At 39.1% G+C, this 15,815-nt stretch overlaps 1 protein-coding gene across 6 annotated transcripts in view; it reads right to left on the bottom strand.

Moving 5' to 3' along the window:
• Positions 1-15,815, bottom strand: part of Osbpl8 (oxysterol binding protein like 8) — a 132,645-nt gene that overhangs the window by 29,537 nt on the left and 87,293 nt on the right. For all 6 annotated transcript variants that reach the window (XM_057757626.1, XM_057757631.1, XM_057757627.1 and 3 more), the window contains 7 exons: positions 14,646-14,723; positions 11,973-12,074; positions 7,837-8,040; positions 6,068-6,152; positions 4,104-4,275; positions 2,529-2,766; positions 1,488-1,672 (listed from right to left, as the gene is read on the bottom strand). In XM_057757626.1, the coding sequence (XP_057613609.1) occupies positions 1,488-1,672; positions 2,529-2,766; positions 4,104-4,275; positions 6,068-6,152; positions 7,837-8,040; positions 11,973-12,074; positions 14,646-14,723 (1,064 nt within the window). The remainder of the gene's footprint in view (positions 1-1,487; positions 1,673-2,528; positions 2,767-4,103; positions 4,276-6,067; positions 6,153-7,836; positions 8,041-11,972; positions 12,075-14,645; positions 14,724-15,815) is intronic.

The following is a 15,815-nucleotide window of genomic DNA, read 5'->3' as shown; positions in this document are numbered from 1 at the left end:
GGCCAGGGATACAAAAAAAAAAAAAAAATCTGACTTCATAGCCCCGAGAAAGAGCTACAAGTTTCCTTCTTTATGGTCAGGGGTTACACACAGTGCAGGAAGTACATTCTGAGATTTAAAGCACTGCGTCCCGAGACATGCCAATTTGTGAAGACACCAAGAGATTTGCAGTAATCTACCTGCGGACAGACAGTCTCTGAGTTTGAGAAAGCCTGGCTTTTATAGCCGCTAACCACAAAATGTTAGCTTAATATGTTTACACACTTAGAAGTATAGGATACAGCACAGAATTTATTTATTTTTCTTATACTCCTTAGTAGTTTAGTTTCTTAAGGCCACTTCTACAGAAAAGATAAGGGCTGGAGAAATGACCGACTCTCTTCTTGCAGCAGCCACCAATTAGGAAACTGACTGAGAGAAAGCGCTCCTCCCTTGCTCTGTGACAAGTTTAGATTTACTGCATGTGAACTGTTGGGATGACTCTGTTTCTTATCATTTACTTAAGAAATGAAATGTGGGGCTGGAGAGATGGCTCAGAGGTTAAGAGCACTGACTGCTTTTCCAGAGGTCCTAAGTTCAATTCCCAGCACTCACATGGTGGCTCACGGCCATCTATAATGAGATCTGGCGCCCTCTTCTGGCCTGCAAGCATACATGGAAGGAATGTTGTATACATAATAAATAAATCTTCAAAAAAAAAAAAAAAGAAGAAGAAATGAAATGTGACCCACAGAGGGAGCAGAATGAGTGCAAAAGCTCTACCTCGATGTGACATTTGAACTAGACTATTTTGCTACAGCCTTTACCTGCTTTTCCTCAGTTTACATGAGGTTCACATTTAAGAACTGTTTCTGTTTCATTTTTCCCATTTCTTTTCCTATAGGCTATGGGATATCTTCACTCTATTGCTAGCTGGGAGTTCTTTTTACTGGAGGGAGCGGGACAAATCAGTCCTGACTGTCCTCGAGCTCATCACAGGTCTCTTGCCCCGCCCTCAAGAGCTAAGATCACAAATGTGCACCACCATGCTGGTATTAAGAGCTTTTTATCTTAGGAGAATTACTCCTTTTATCTACTACATAATTTGCTAAGTTTTCTTGTGATATACACCAATCATCTCTTGATTCAGCTTATGTTTTCAATGTTCACTAATGTAATTAAAAACTACAACTGAAAACAGATATGGACAACAGATATTGGTGTAGATTCCTAAGTCCAAATAGCTGGGCCAACAGCACTGGCACAGAAAACAGTGCCACAAGACTCCGCAGACGTGGCAGCAGGTGAAATATGAAAGGGCGAGCGCAAAATTGCTATTACATAGAGGATAACCTCAGATGCTGCCAGTCTCTCGCTTGCCTTGCTGAACCCCAGGAATCCACCTTTTCCCACCTCCCTACTGAGATTATAAGTGCCTAGCTTTCCGTTACATTCTCGAAACTCTAAAGCCATGCAGGGATCTTCTATTTCTAGAAGACTCTACTTACTCAGACAGGAAATCTGCATGATAGTAGTAATCTGAAAGTTTATCCAGGAAAGACCGGGGCTCCAGAATAAACGTAGGAAGAACCACCCTAGACAGGTCCATGCCAGGACGAACTTGTTTGAGCAGAGTCCAGATAAGGCTTTTGTTTTCTTCAGACACAGTTTCCGTTTGAGAAGCCTCACCTGCCTTTAACAATTATAACACAGCACACTGAGATATTTTATTTATCTTAGACAGACACAGTAGACGATAAAAACTTGACTCTCCAGGACTATTGCAAGCATTATGGGAATGTGCAAACAACCATTTAGCTATCAAAGTCTAGGCTATAAAAGTGAAAGGAATATCAAAATAACAGCATACACAAAAGAATCAAATTCTACTGTATTTTGTCCAATTACATTTATTTTCTACTGAGAAAAGTAGCCCAGACAGCCTTGAAACTTGCAGATTTCCTGCTTCTTTCTCCCAAATGCTGAGACTGCAGGCACGTGCCACCAAACCCAGCTTAGCAGTTTCTTGTTTCACATACGTTTACTTCTGTGCACTGGTAATAGCAAGCAAGTTTTAAATTTATACTATTTCCAAATTACTTTTATGTTTTTTTGTTTTTTTTTTTTTGTTTGTTTGTTTTGTTTTTTCGAGACAGGGTTTCTCTGTGGTTTTGGAGCCTGTCCTGGAACTAGCTCTTGTAGACCAGGCTGGTCTCGAACTCACAGAGATCCACCTGCCTCTGCCTCCCAAGTGCTGGGATTAAAGGCGTCCAAATTACTTTTATACCTGGTAATGACACCAAGTAATATTCTATTCCAAACAAACTTGAAAATGTAAACTTAAAGTTTAGCAGACCACACTGGCATTCGGGTATGTTTTGGATGCTTAAAAATGTAAATAAATTTCACAATACACCTTTGAAGAAACACGTGGCATATAGATATTCTTTGGGGAAAACAATAAGCCAGGCAAAAAATATCTATAATTCCGTGTGGAAATTTTCTAGAGTTGGTAAGCCAGAGTCTGGCACTAACTAGAAAGTGCTCACCTCACCGAGCTCTTCATGGCTCTGCTCCATGTAGGTGGTCTCCTTCAAAGGCTCAACGGGCTCAGGCTCAATGTAGGAGTCATCTTGCCTTTCTGATGTGTCGGTGTCACTTTCCTCACTTTTCCCCATCACCTCATTATCAGATTCGTCATGCTCTTGGTCGTTTTCTTTGTCGGACTTATCAGAATACATATCTTGGTCTTTAAAGTGCTGCCTGTCAATTTCACTATCATTCAACCTTAATGGAGTAATTACATGAAGAACAAATCCGCACATTAGACTAACACGCAGCATTTACTGTAGATTTACTACATGCTGTATACAGTTTAAAGTGTTTTACTTCGTCTTTGGGATTATCCTATCAGGCAATATTGTTATTTCATAATCAGTGAGAAAAGGCCCAAAGGAATTAAACAGAAGCCTGCAATGAAAGATGACAAACTGAGCGTTTGTCTCTCTACTCTTGGGGCTACAACGTTCTCACAACAGGATGCAGACTACTTCTTGCCAGGTCCACCGCCCTACTGTTTTACAACTGTTATTCTTGGAAGCAGGAACACCACCACTTCTGGTTGAAGAGAAACGGTAAGACCATCAGGTTCTCACTTGGTAAATTATGACTTTCCACTGAAAAGACCTCCAGGGTCACCCAGAACAACCTCCTCGAGTAAGATGGAAACATGCTGTGAGATATATTTAACATTTATCTGATCGGTTTAATTGTGAGGGAGAAAACTTCAGGAACAATGGGAATGACCATTTCACCTAAAGGATAAGCCTATAGCCCCAAAGTGAAGCTTTAAAAGAGGGAACAATGTTTTTGTTTTTTTTTTTATTCAAAGCAATAAAAAGATACCAGCACCTGAAAATTACCTGTGCACTGCATCCTAGTTTTGCCAGAGAAATATTATGTTGGTATTAGCTACAAGAAATGCTCAGGAGACAAAAACCACAAGTCAGACATAGTTTCTACTAAAAAATGTGTTCACAGGAACTAGAAAGACAGCTGGCTCCTCTTCCAGAGGATCCAGATTCAGTTCCCAGCATTAACATCATCTGTAACGCCTGTCCCAGGAGACATGGCACCCTCTTCTGGCCTCTGAAGGTACTGCAGGAATGTGGTGCACAGACATAAATACAGGTAAAACACCCCCACACATAAGACAATAAACATAAAAATGCTTTACAAATGGCAGGCACAATCCAGTGCCATTACAAAGCATGCTAAGAAAAGAACAATGGAAGAGAAGATGTTTCTCATTGTTTTGAGGCAAGAAAGCTTCATATGGGATACAGTATTCAAACTGATCTTGAAATGGGATTATGGGAGAAGGAGACAGCAAGAAATAGAAACCATTCTTAATGGAAGGTACACTATGCACAAAGATAAGCTCGCTGTACCTGGAAAAAAGAATAGTGTACAGTGACTAAAGAAAATAAATCTCTGATTCGTAAGCCATATAATAAGATAGGCAAACGTCAACGCTATACACATTACTGAGGCAGTAGAAATGACAACCGACTTAGTGGAGAGTCTCCAAAAGCATCACCAAATCAGCAGCAACAGCTACTTACTGGAAGTTGTCGCCACTGTGGAGATTGTTCGCACGCAGTAAACCGTACAGGGTCACATGTGTGTTATCTGATGAAATGCTCAGGTCGTGTTCCTTTCCTTCCCTGATCATTGTGCGTTTAAGAAGACTAGAACATTTCAGAGCCAACTCCAGGGCATCCATCCAGCACCTTCCTAGAAGAACATGGGTTTATAAGCAAGAAAATAAATGAAGCCTGCATTGATTTAATTTAATCCTCTTAACCTAAAGCATACTGTCTCTTTGAGAAACAAGCACTTTCGGAAAAGTTAATTTAAACATAAAGTTTGCCAGGATTTTAATGCAATCTTTTTTTTTTTTAAATAAGTGCTTTTTAAGCAATAAGCATTTTTAAAATTATAATAAACAGGAGAATATGTATTATACAAGTATGTCTAATCTAAAATAAAATATGACAAACCTTAGAACATTAACATGCAATTTTATTCATTCATTCATTCATTTTTCAGTTTCTCAAGATATGAGTTCTCTATGTAGCTGCCATGGCTGTCCTGGAACTTGCTCTGTAGAGTAGGCTAGCCTCGAACTCAGAGATCCACCTGCCTCTGCCTCCCATGAACTGGGACTAAAGGCATGCACCACCAACGCCAGGCAATATGCAATTTTAAAGTATCAAACAAGGTCCATAAAAATACACTGAAGAGAAGGTGATTCTGTACTATAAGCTAACTGGAATAACGTTTTGTTGCTGATAACAGGTCTGTCCTGCCGGGCGGTGGTGGCGCACGCCTTTAATCCCAGCACTCGGGAGGCAGAGGCAGGCGGATCTCTGTGAGTTCGAGGCCAGCCTGGTCTACAAAGGGAGTTCCAGGACAGGCTCCAAAGCTACAGAGAAACCCTGTCTTGAAAAACCAAAAAAAAAAACAAAAAACAAAAAAAACAGGTCTGTCCTCAGGTTCATCATCCACTCTATGCACATGTGAGTGTGTACCAGTCAAGCACAGGCTTTGTAGTGGCATTTCACACTGCTCTAACATATGGAAAGCATATCCACTCCACCCCTCTGAACAGTTCCTGCATTCTCTTTACTTCCGATTGTTTGCTTCCCCTCTCACACTGTCTCTGGAGCTTTGTTCAGATCTCACATACAGAAGAAAACATGCAAAACCTATCCACGCTATCATTAACTGCCATGACTCGATATTAATAGCTTTCTTATAATTTAGAATTGTATCAGTGGAATTAGGAAATATAGTAATATATTTAAGTACTGCTAGAATCCATATATACTTGTTTCAAGATCTGGCAAAAAAATTAAACCATAAAAACATTTTCATAATGTCTATATTTTAATATAAACAGTAATTCTCTAGTATTACAAGAATCAGCACTAGAAGGTTTTAAAATTTCCTACATCAAGCTAATATAAACTATAAAGTGTGACAGTAAAGAGCAAATTCATTACCACTTAGAAGGCTATTAAGGTATGTTGTGTGTGCGCAAGTGTGCGTGTGTGTGTGTTTTGCTCTCTGTATTATTTGCCAAATAAGTTATGGATCTGGCTACAGGGCGGGGTGTGTGTGGATAGTTACTTGTATTTTGCTATCTTATGTAAAATAAAATAAAACCAGTGTTATATGCTCCATAATCACTGTTAATGCAGTGACAGCTCATAGGTTGAATATTCTCTTAAAATGATAACATTCGATGAATTACTACAAAAAAAAAAAAAAATACTACAAAATCTCCAAAGCATTACGTCAGGGGAGAACGAGAAAACCCGAGCTGCAGACACGGTTCAGTTACACGTGTCCTTCCTATCAGAGTTCTTTGTCCACAGAGCTAGCAATGTAGTTTGCAGTCCACAAAGTTTATGGTTACTTGCTTCAAGTGTCCTAAGAAATCTGATTTAATCCAAGGTTAACACAAAATAATATGCAAAATAATTCCTGAAAGATAGGAGCCAATCCACCAAAAAGTACTTACCATCTGACTCTGAGGTCGCTCGGATAATCAAGTAACTGCTGGGTAAGGGCTGAGTTATGGATCCAACTGCTTCACCCTTTGGACCCTTAATAAGAAAAGAGAAGGTACAGGTACAGGATAAGCACCGAGACAGGCCAACAATAGGTTAGTATTATTATTTGTATCAGATATGGGTTATATCAGGCACAATTATAATCTAAAACCAAATCAGCTTTAATTACATCTGTTTTAAGAATAGCAGTTTTAGTATTCAAGTGTTCTCTCCCAACAAATACACTCCCTGAATAAAATTGAACAAATGATAGTATTTATCATTTAAGTATTATCTGTACATAGTGCTCATATACTAAAGAAAACCTAATATATAACATGCTGACACAATTAAGAAGAATTTCCATTTTACAGATTTTACTACATAAGAATACTGTATTTCTAGAAGTTTGAAAAAGCCACTGAAAATATAACTCACTAGATAAAGGGAAAAGAATATTGACCGGGTCTATGGAAGAATCAACATTCACTTTATCGTCAATTACTATCTGTTTTAAAGACTGATCGCAAAAACCTTCAAGAAAGAAAAAAGAATTGCTTCATTAACTGTGGCCATTAAAAAAATTAAAAAACAAACAAACACTAGGACCTAGAATTAGACTATCTAGATTTCATCTTGTCACCTACTAGGAAAACTAGTATAGGATTCAATCTTATTTGTATTAGGAGAATTCTACATCCTCCCAGGTATGAGGATGAAATAGCAGATTCCATACAAAATACATCATCTGTGGCTTAGGTTCTTTGCTCTGTGGTTGGTCTACACATGTTGTCATATCATAGGAAGATCTAAAATTTACCATACTAATACATTTTTAATTCTAACAAGAATTTTCATTCTATAGGTATTAACTAGATGAGAAATACTAGAAGCCTAATTAGGTAGTTAGACATTTAATTATAATTCACTAGTTAAAAAATAGAATTCCAAAACAGAAATAATTATGTAATCTTAAATTATTTATTCCCCAATGAATGTAGACTACAGTAACAGAAATCCTAAATCCTTTCCTAGGGACATCAATACTGTCTGGGTATACAGTTAGTCCTTTAGTCAAGGTGAACATAATCGTCCGAGAGACTAAAGCAATGATTGATCTCACTGTGAAAACTTAAGATTTGGTGATTTGGTTAATGTAAGCTACACTGTTAACGTTTGTAGAGCTCTTTGACCATTAATCAAAGAATATATTTCTGTTTTCCTGCTTATTTCTGCTGCTCCAGCATTCAGGGACCATACTAATACCTTCAGTCATAAAAACATTAGTTTCCTATCTTTAAAGAAAGCCACATCTCATAAGACCAAATAGGGCAGCTTCTCACATATCCCCATCATTACAGGGAGGGCCACAAAAATGTGTCAGTTTCTGTTCCAGGCTACCATTCAGATGAAGAATAAAAATGCTGTAAACATTACACAAAGTTACACAGAAGTAGCAGGAACCACAATTAATAAAAAATATAAATTTAATCTTCAGTAACAAAAGAGAAAACAAGATCCAATACATTGGGAAAATGTTCTCGGGAAAATTGGTTTAGGTCCTAACAATAAGCAAAGGCTCTCTGTCGCCCAAGTGAGCATAGAGACAGAAAGACAAATACAGCTGTGGAGGCAGGAGCAGGTGCAGGAGTCCTGGCCAAGGACAGAAGGCATCTGGTTGGCTCACCTTCCTTCCCACTGTCCCCTTTACCGTTTCCCCCAACAAGTGCTCACATACCTTCACTGCCCAAATAGACTGCTCCAGGGGATGGAATAGCTTGAAACAAAAGCCATCCTTTTTTGACGGACGTTCAATAATCTCACAAGCATTCAGAAGGACTGTTCCAACCCACTGGCCATTTTTTTGTGTTTTATAGATCAGAAGCACCCCAGGTTTCAACACACACCATAACTTGGTCCAGCTCTTTAGGGTACCACGAATCTACAGAAAAATATATTATAAGATTGATATCTGATTCTCTTTCTAGACTACAGAATAACAAACTAAATAACGGCTACTGGGACACTTTAATCTAGAGTTATATTACACATACATTATACTGAACAGGTCTGTAGTGAAAAGGTTACTTCATGCATACCATGCAGATGAATATGGAGCCAACATGGCTCCTGATTTGAAGAAGCTCAGATTTTCATAGAATGGCAGGCCAAAGTTTCAAAATTATACTTGAAGTACAAACCTAACCTCCTAGATCACTTCAGGCATCAATAAAATAAACTTCCAAAGTACTGAAATTATTCTTTTGGTAGCAGTTGTTACGAATGTAATTTGTGGGAATAAACGACTTTTCTAACTTTCCTTTTCTCAACACTTTTGGCACAACCAAGACATTTCCTAAACATTTGGTAAATAGTAGGAAGAAGAAAGATTCTCTCCCAAACCAGAGTCTACTTAGCTCCTACAGATGCCCAGTTACCTAAGGTGTGCTATAGAAATGTCTAGGAGGAGGCCGTTAAGTGTAAGCACATTACTTATCCTTATCTTAAGCTCCATTTCTGTCAATAACGTTAGCAAGTTTATCTATCACTCTCTACATCTGTACTCTACTAAAAATTGATAATAGGCAATTCACTGGCTTCACAATGCTGAACAGGATGCCAGCATAGGATTCAGACTAAAGCAGTAGCGTCCTTCACCTTTACTAGCTGCATGTACACGAACTGTGAAATGAATGCAGGACTTATTGAGGAGCAAAATGGGCAGAACCACTGTGATTCCAAGATACAAAAAGTTAGGGAGACTCTGGAGCCAGGAATAAAAAGAGAAAAATATTAAGAAGAGGTGTGTGCATGTACATCTCTCTACATAAATGAGATGTCAAGCTGAGAGAATCAAAGGAAAGATAGCTACCCTGACATAACATCCTTGATCTTGGAGTAGAAAAGAGGGTCAACTGTCAGAAGTGAAGGAAGGGCCAGCCAGAGTCAGGGGTGAAGATATATGATGTGGGAATCCCCTCCGTATGCTATGAATATGTCTTATTGCCATTGGTTAATAAAGAAGCTACTTCACTGTCAAAAATCAGGTGTTCAAAGGTGTGTGGATTAATATCCGGGTCTTCGATTCAGTTCCATTGGTCCTCCTGTCTGTTCTTATGCCAATACCAGGTTGTTTTCAGTACTGTAGAGCTCTGTAGTAGAGTTTGAAGTCATGGGTTGTGATGCCTCCAGAAGTTCTTTTATTGTACAGGATTGTTTTGGCTATCCTGAGTTTTTGCTTTTCCATATGAAGTTGAGTACTGTTCTTTAGAGGTCTGCGAAGAATTTTGCTGGGATTTTGCTGGGCATTGCATTGAATCTGTAGATTGCTTTTGTTAAGATTGTCATTTTTTAATATGTTAAATTCTACCTACCCAAGACACACCTTCGAACACCTGATTTTTGACAAAGAAACAAAAAATATCAAATGGAAAAAAAGAAAGTATATTTAACAAATGGTGCTGTCATAACTGGATATCAACATGTAGAATGAAAATAGATCCGTATCTATCACCATGCACAAAACTCAAGTCCAAATGGATCAAAGACCTCAACATAAACCCAGGCACACTGAACCTCATAGCAGAGAAAGTGGGAAGTACACTTGAACGCATTGGCACAGGAGACCAGTTCCTAAATATAGCCCCAGTAGCACAGACACTGAGAGAAACAATTAATAAATGGGACCTCCTGAAACTGAAAAGCTTCTAAAAAGCAAAGGACACCATCAACAAGACAAAACGACAGCCTACAGAATGGGAAAAGATCTTCACTAAACCCACATCAGACAGAGGTCTGATCTCCAAAATATACAAAGAACTTGAGAAATTGGTCATCAAAAGAACACATAATCCAATAAAAAAAAATGGAGTACAGACCTAAACAGAGAACTCTCAACAGAGGAATATAAAATGGCAGAAAGACACTTATGGAAATGTTCAACATCCTTAGCCATTAGAGAAATGCAAATCAAAACAACTCTGAGATTCCATCTTACAACCTGTAAGAATGGCCAAGGTCAAAAACACTGATGACAACTTATGCTGGACAGAATGTGGGATAAAAGGAACACTCTTGCATTGCTGGTGGGAATGCAAGCTGGTACAGACCCTTTGGATGTCAGTGTGGTGATTTCTCAGAAAATTAGGAAATAACCTTCCTCAAGACCCAGTAATACCACTTTTAGATATATATCCAAAGGATGCTCAATTGTGCCACAAGGACATGTGCTCAACTATGTTCATAGCAGCTTTGTTTGTCATATCCAGAACCTGGAAACAACCTAAATGCCCTTCAACTGAAGAATGGATAAGGAAAATGTGGTACATTTACACAATGGAGTACTACACAGCAGAAAAAAATAACGACATCTTGAATTTTGCAGGAAAATGGATGGAGCTAGAAAACATCATTTTCAGTGAGGTAACCCAGATCCAGAAAGACACATGTACTCCCTCATAAGTAGTTTTTAAACATAAAGCAAAGAAAACCAGCCTACAAATCTCAATCCCAGAGAACCCAGACAACAATGAGGACCCTAAGAGAGACATACATGGACCTAATCTACATGGGAGGTAGAAAAAGGCAAGATCTAAGAAAACTGGGAACATGGGGACCTTGAGAGAATGTTGAAGGGGAGGGGAGAGGCAGGGAGGAGAGCAGAGAAAAATGGAGAGCTCAATAAAAATCAATAAAATAGTGGGAAAAAAAGAAGCTTCTTCAGCCTATAGCTGAGCAGCATAGAGCCAGGCTGGAAGAGCTATATAGAGAGAGTAGGCGGAGTCAGGAAGACAACACGTAGCTGCAAAGGAGACAGATGCCAGACCCTTACCAGTAAGCACAGCCTCGTGCCGAAACACAGAGTAATAGAAATGGGTAATTTAAGATGTAAGAGTTAGTTAATTAGAAGTCTGAGCTAATAGGCCAAACAGTGTTGTAATTAATATAGTTTCTGTGTTATGATTCGGGTCTGGGTGGCCGGGAAACAAATGAGCAACCGGGAAACGAGCAAACAGCCTCCTGTTACAAGTATACCTATATAATCCCCACGTCTGAGATGCTGAGGCCAGAGGACTGCCATGTGTCCAAGGCCAGTCAGGGCTACATAGAGCAATACCTTGTTTTAAAATAACAGAGTGGGTGGGGAGGTGAGGAGGGACCCTTCCGTCCTAAGGATGTCTGGGGACTTGCAGAGCATATGGAAAAGAGCTCTGGGAAAGAAAACAAGTGGGATCTAGAGCTTTTAGAAGAGATAAGGTAAACTAGAATTTATTTTCAGCACAAAACCGAAGAAAACCCTTGCAGTATTTGAGCTGTGTACAACCGTGATTAGGACTCTCAGTGTAGTGGAAGAACTTTTTCAAATGTCTCTAAGAACCATTGGTAGCAGCTTTGCTAATTCCAGGAAAAGGGAAGTCTTTGGGACTGTGGAAAATGTCAGACACTAGGGCTTCCGGGGTCAAAGTCTTACAAAGTTAGGAGTAAAGATTCCCAGAGCTACCCCTCGGGTGAGCCTGGGAAGACAGTGACTGGATGAGGAAAAGGAAACAGAACAGCAATGTAAACTTAACAGTGCTTCTGAGGTTCAGCTTTCATATCAACTTGTCCTCCTCTTGTCCTAGCAATACAAATTCCAATCTGCAATAATATCAAATGATAAGTGGAACAATAAAATATCTTTATAATGAGGTACAGCATGCAACAGTATCAGGCGTGTCTTTTGAGCTGAATTGCTATCAGTACGTGCCCTCGTGAAGGTTGGCACACAGAACACAGAAATACCTTCCCTCCCGCTGAGAGCCTAGCTTTGTTCTGTCTCGCACTTTCTCATCCCAGTGAATAAGCACTCAGCGAGAGTTCAAACCCAAGCCTGACCTTCAGCCAGTCAGCCATGACAATGACAGAAGGGTCTGTGATGGTGCTGAGCAACTCCTTCGTGGCTCTCTTCTTCTCTTCACGGTAATTTTTCTTTTGTACCTAATTTAACATAGAAACAAAACACTCAGCAGAGGAAACAACTTCTTAGAACTCCAGCATTTAAGATAAAAAGCTGGACAGAAGCTTTGACAGCACAGGTAGGAGCCTGGTTTCTGTGACCACTAGTCCAGTCCTCTGTATCATTTTAAATCTTTTTTATCCTTTCAGATACACACAATCTGTAGAAATGCACAGCTTCTATGTTTTTAAAACAAAAAATCCATTTGACTTGTTTGTTTGGTTTTGGAGACAGGGTTTCTCTGTAGAGCTGTTCTGGAACTCAGGGATCCTCCTGCCTCTGCCTCCACTAGGACTAAAGGCATTTGAGGAGCACTGCTGGTTTTGGGGTTTTTGGTTTGTTTTGAGAGTTTCTATGTCTACCATATTCTTTCACCTGTGCTAGAGAATCCCCAGCTCAAATAAAATATGATGACATCGAGTGCATTTGGTGAACTGTCATTATTCTAAACTCGTATCTATAATATTACTTCATTCAATCATCACACAATTAGCTTTTCAAGTAGAAGTATTATTAGCTTTATTACATTGAAGAACACTGAGGTAGAGACAGCAATGTGCTCAAAATCACACTGCTATCAAGGTGTGAAGCCGGATCCAAACCAAGACAGACTGCCCTCCACGGCTGTGTTCTAAAGAGCCAGGCTGTTTTTCTAATGCACTCTTACTGGTAGAAATCATCTTAGCTCCTAGCTTTGTTTATTACAAACAGTGCTGCAACTGCTCCCAAATGGAAGTTGTGACCTTTTATTTTACAAAAATCTAAGACTAAAATAAATAAGAACAATTAAACCATTTTAGTTTTATAGGTTTTATAGGTAAATTATTTCTATGAAGTAACCCAAAAAACAGAAATGAACTAATAGCTTTATTATTGCTTTGTTATTGGAATGGGGGGAAAGAGTAATAACCTATTAGTGTCTACAGTTTTTCCTTAAATAAGATAAAAATCTATCAAAGTTAAATTTGAGATAACATGCACATAATAAGTTGAAATGTTATATACCTCTAATGCCTTAGACTTGATGAAATTTTATTTTTTTGAGACTTTACTTTTATTTTGTATATTGGTGTTTTTCCAGTCCACAAGTATGTCTGTCGTATGTATGCAGTGCCTGTGGGGGACTGAAAAGGCCCTCAGATCTTCTGAACTGGGCCTTGTGGGTGCTGGGCACTGAACTCAGGTCCTCTAAAGAACAGCCACTGTGGTCTACTGTGAGACTGCCAATGCAGATGCACACAGGACCAGCCATAGAGCACAGATGGACGAGATGGATCAGCAGGTACCATAGCCAGTAGAGAGCATGTGTCCTGTAAGCTCCAAGATCTGTAGCCAGTCAAGAAGGCAGTCCCAATGCTGCACATTTCTTAAGAGAAATTAGAAATCTGGACTTTTATTGTCTCAAAATTTAAAATGCAATACAGGTCAAACAAAATGCATACTCCTATGGGCCTGGTAGTTGGCAAACTAATTTAAATGGACGCCAGAAATGTCCACTGGGTGCCCCACACACAATGGTGTCGCGCTGTTGTTAAAGCTGGGAAGGGACAGTGATCCCGAGCCTGTGCTACGGCCAGCTGAAGCTGGATCAGCCTGCTCTCAGCAGTCATCAAAACTGATCACCAGCTGACCTCACACTATAAAAATAGGAACATTCTGCCTTTCCATCCCTCTGGAGTTTTTTCTTCACCCTTTAGAAGCATACACATAAACATTTTGTATTAGACCACTTTCAAAAGCACATACTAAGCACAATGTGACAGGATCAGGAAGTTCGCTGAGAGTTTCATAGTAACACCAGACGCTATACCTGTAAAGTTCCACCAACACGACTGTCCAAACGTGAGCTGAACAAGATCACTACTGTGGTGATGTCTTGTTTGTGCTCTAACAAATACAGCTTGCCTGAAGATCAGAGGGCAGAGCTAGCCACTAGTTAACCATAGAGGTCAGGCAGTGATGGCACACACCTTTGACCCCTGCCCTTGGGAGGCCCAGGCCTTTAACCCAGCACTAGGGAAGTGGAGAAAGGTATGTAAGGCGGATGGAGACAGGATTTCTTGCCCATTCAGTCTGAGGATTTGTAGAGATCCCTTTGGGCTAAGGAACTGGTAGAGGTAAGAAGTCTCTCTAGTGGCTGACTCCTTTACTTATCTTTCAGCATTTAACCCGATAACTGACCAATTAGAATTCACACTACATTAACTCCAATTGGCATGTAAGGGGGACAGGGAAAAGTGTACAAGGCCTCAATCCCATACAAACAACCATAGGCAACTGAGAAAACCCAGGATTAGAAGAGGTGGCCCTCCTCAGGGAAGAATACCCCAACTGGTTTTCCAGTGCCCAACAGACAGCCTTGAAAACACATTTACGAGTGACACTGGCTGGACTGGGGAGATTATATTTTGGAATAGACACATATGCATGCAATAACAATTAACAAAAGAGGCCATAAATTTAGGAGAGCAGGGAAGGGCATACAGGGGTTCTAGGGGGAGGAAAGGGAGAAATGTTGTCATTATAATCTTAAGGCAAGCACAGAAACTGACCTTGAGAGACTCCTTCTTGGTGAGTTTACTCGAACTGGAACTGTCCTTTTCTGAGCCATTGTAAAGTTTAGATTCAGACTGAGGTAGAAGTGAAATAAAGGGATGAGAATTAAAATTTACATTTATTTCACATACCACATAAAACGTAACGTTACGGTTCTTACACGCTTCCCATTTGCTGCTATGGTTTAAGCAAATGCAGATTTTCAATAAAGGTTTTCCCTAGTTGGTATTTGTGTTATGACACACACACAAACTCAAAAATTAATCTGCAATGTGAAGTTAATATTTCTAAATTTTATACTGTTTCTCAGAACATTTTTTAAAAATATACAATTATTCAGTTATTCTTAGGATAAAAATTGCCAAAGCAGTGTTAAAGTGACCTCTGAAAAGTGTTAAACAAAAAAGGGAAGTTTCATCAGACCGACACATAGACTACCCAACCCCAGTCATCTTCACAAACTAAGGCTAAGACACTTTAGCTGTCCAATGTTTCAACATCAATACTCCCAGGATCTGTGCCCTCCCACCTTTCATTTTGTCATTAAATTATGATTATCATCAAATCATTATTAATGGCAAAAATTAATTAATTTAATGATTAATAACAAAATGTAGGTTTTGAATTTATAGTTAATAGTTATTTAATCTTCATAAAACCTTAAAAAATGAACAGCATGGTTTTATATTCATTTCACATGATCAAAAATCATGTAAGGGGTCGATTAGTCACAATCATTAACACAGCAGTAACACCCATCCAGTGCCCGTAGTAATCTTTCACTACGGCACAAGAGCATACGTTTGAAAGCCATTTCTATAAATCTTCAAACAACAAAATCTATCTGCTTCTTCAAAATCCTATAATGTTTCATTTTTACCACTGTCAGACATAGGAAAACATACTAGCATTCTTAGTAATACTGTTAGTATCAAGGATTACATGGAACTTGAACCAAATAGCAGCTTTTAAATGTTAAACGACCAGACCTACAGAGTATCATTGACTATACTCAAGGATAAAAACATTTGAATATTATTCAATGATGATGGCCAGTAGACCAGCTGAAGAAAAGGAATGAGTTAAACATTTTTTGATAAATCAACGGAATGAAAATGTCACTAAAGATTATCTATCTTCTCTGTACTAAAAATACTCCTGGTGGT

Source organism: Chionomys nivalis, chromosome 25 (genome assembly GCF_950005125.1).
Source record: "Chionomys nivalis chromosome 25, mChiNiv1.1, whole genome shotgun sequence".
In the NCBI taxonomy this organism is placed as follows: domain Eukaryota; kingdom Metazoa; phylum Chordata; class Mammalia; order Rodentia; family Cricetidae; genus Chionomys; species Chionomys nivalis.
The sequence above is the reverse complement of the archived record's forward strand: the minus strand, read 5'-3'. Positions and strand labels throughout refer to the sequence as shown.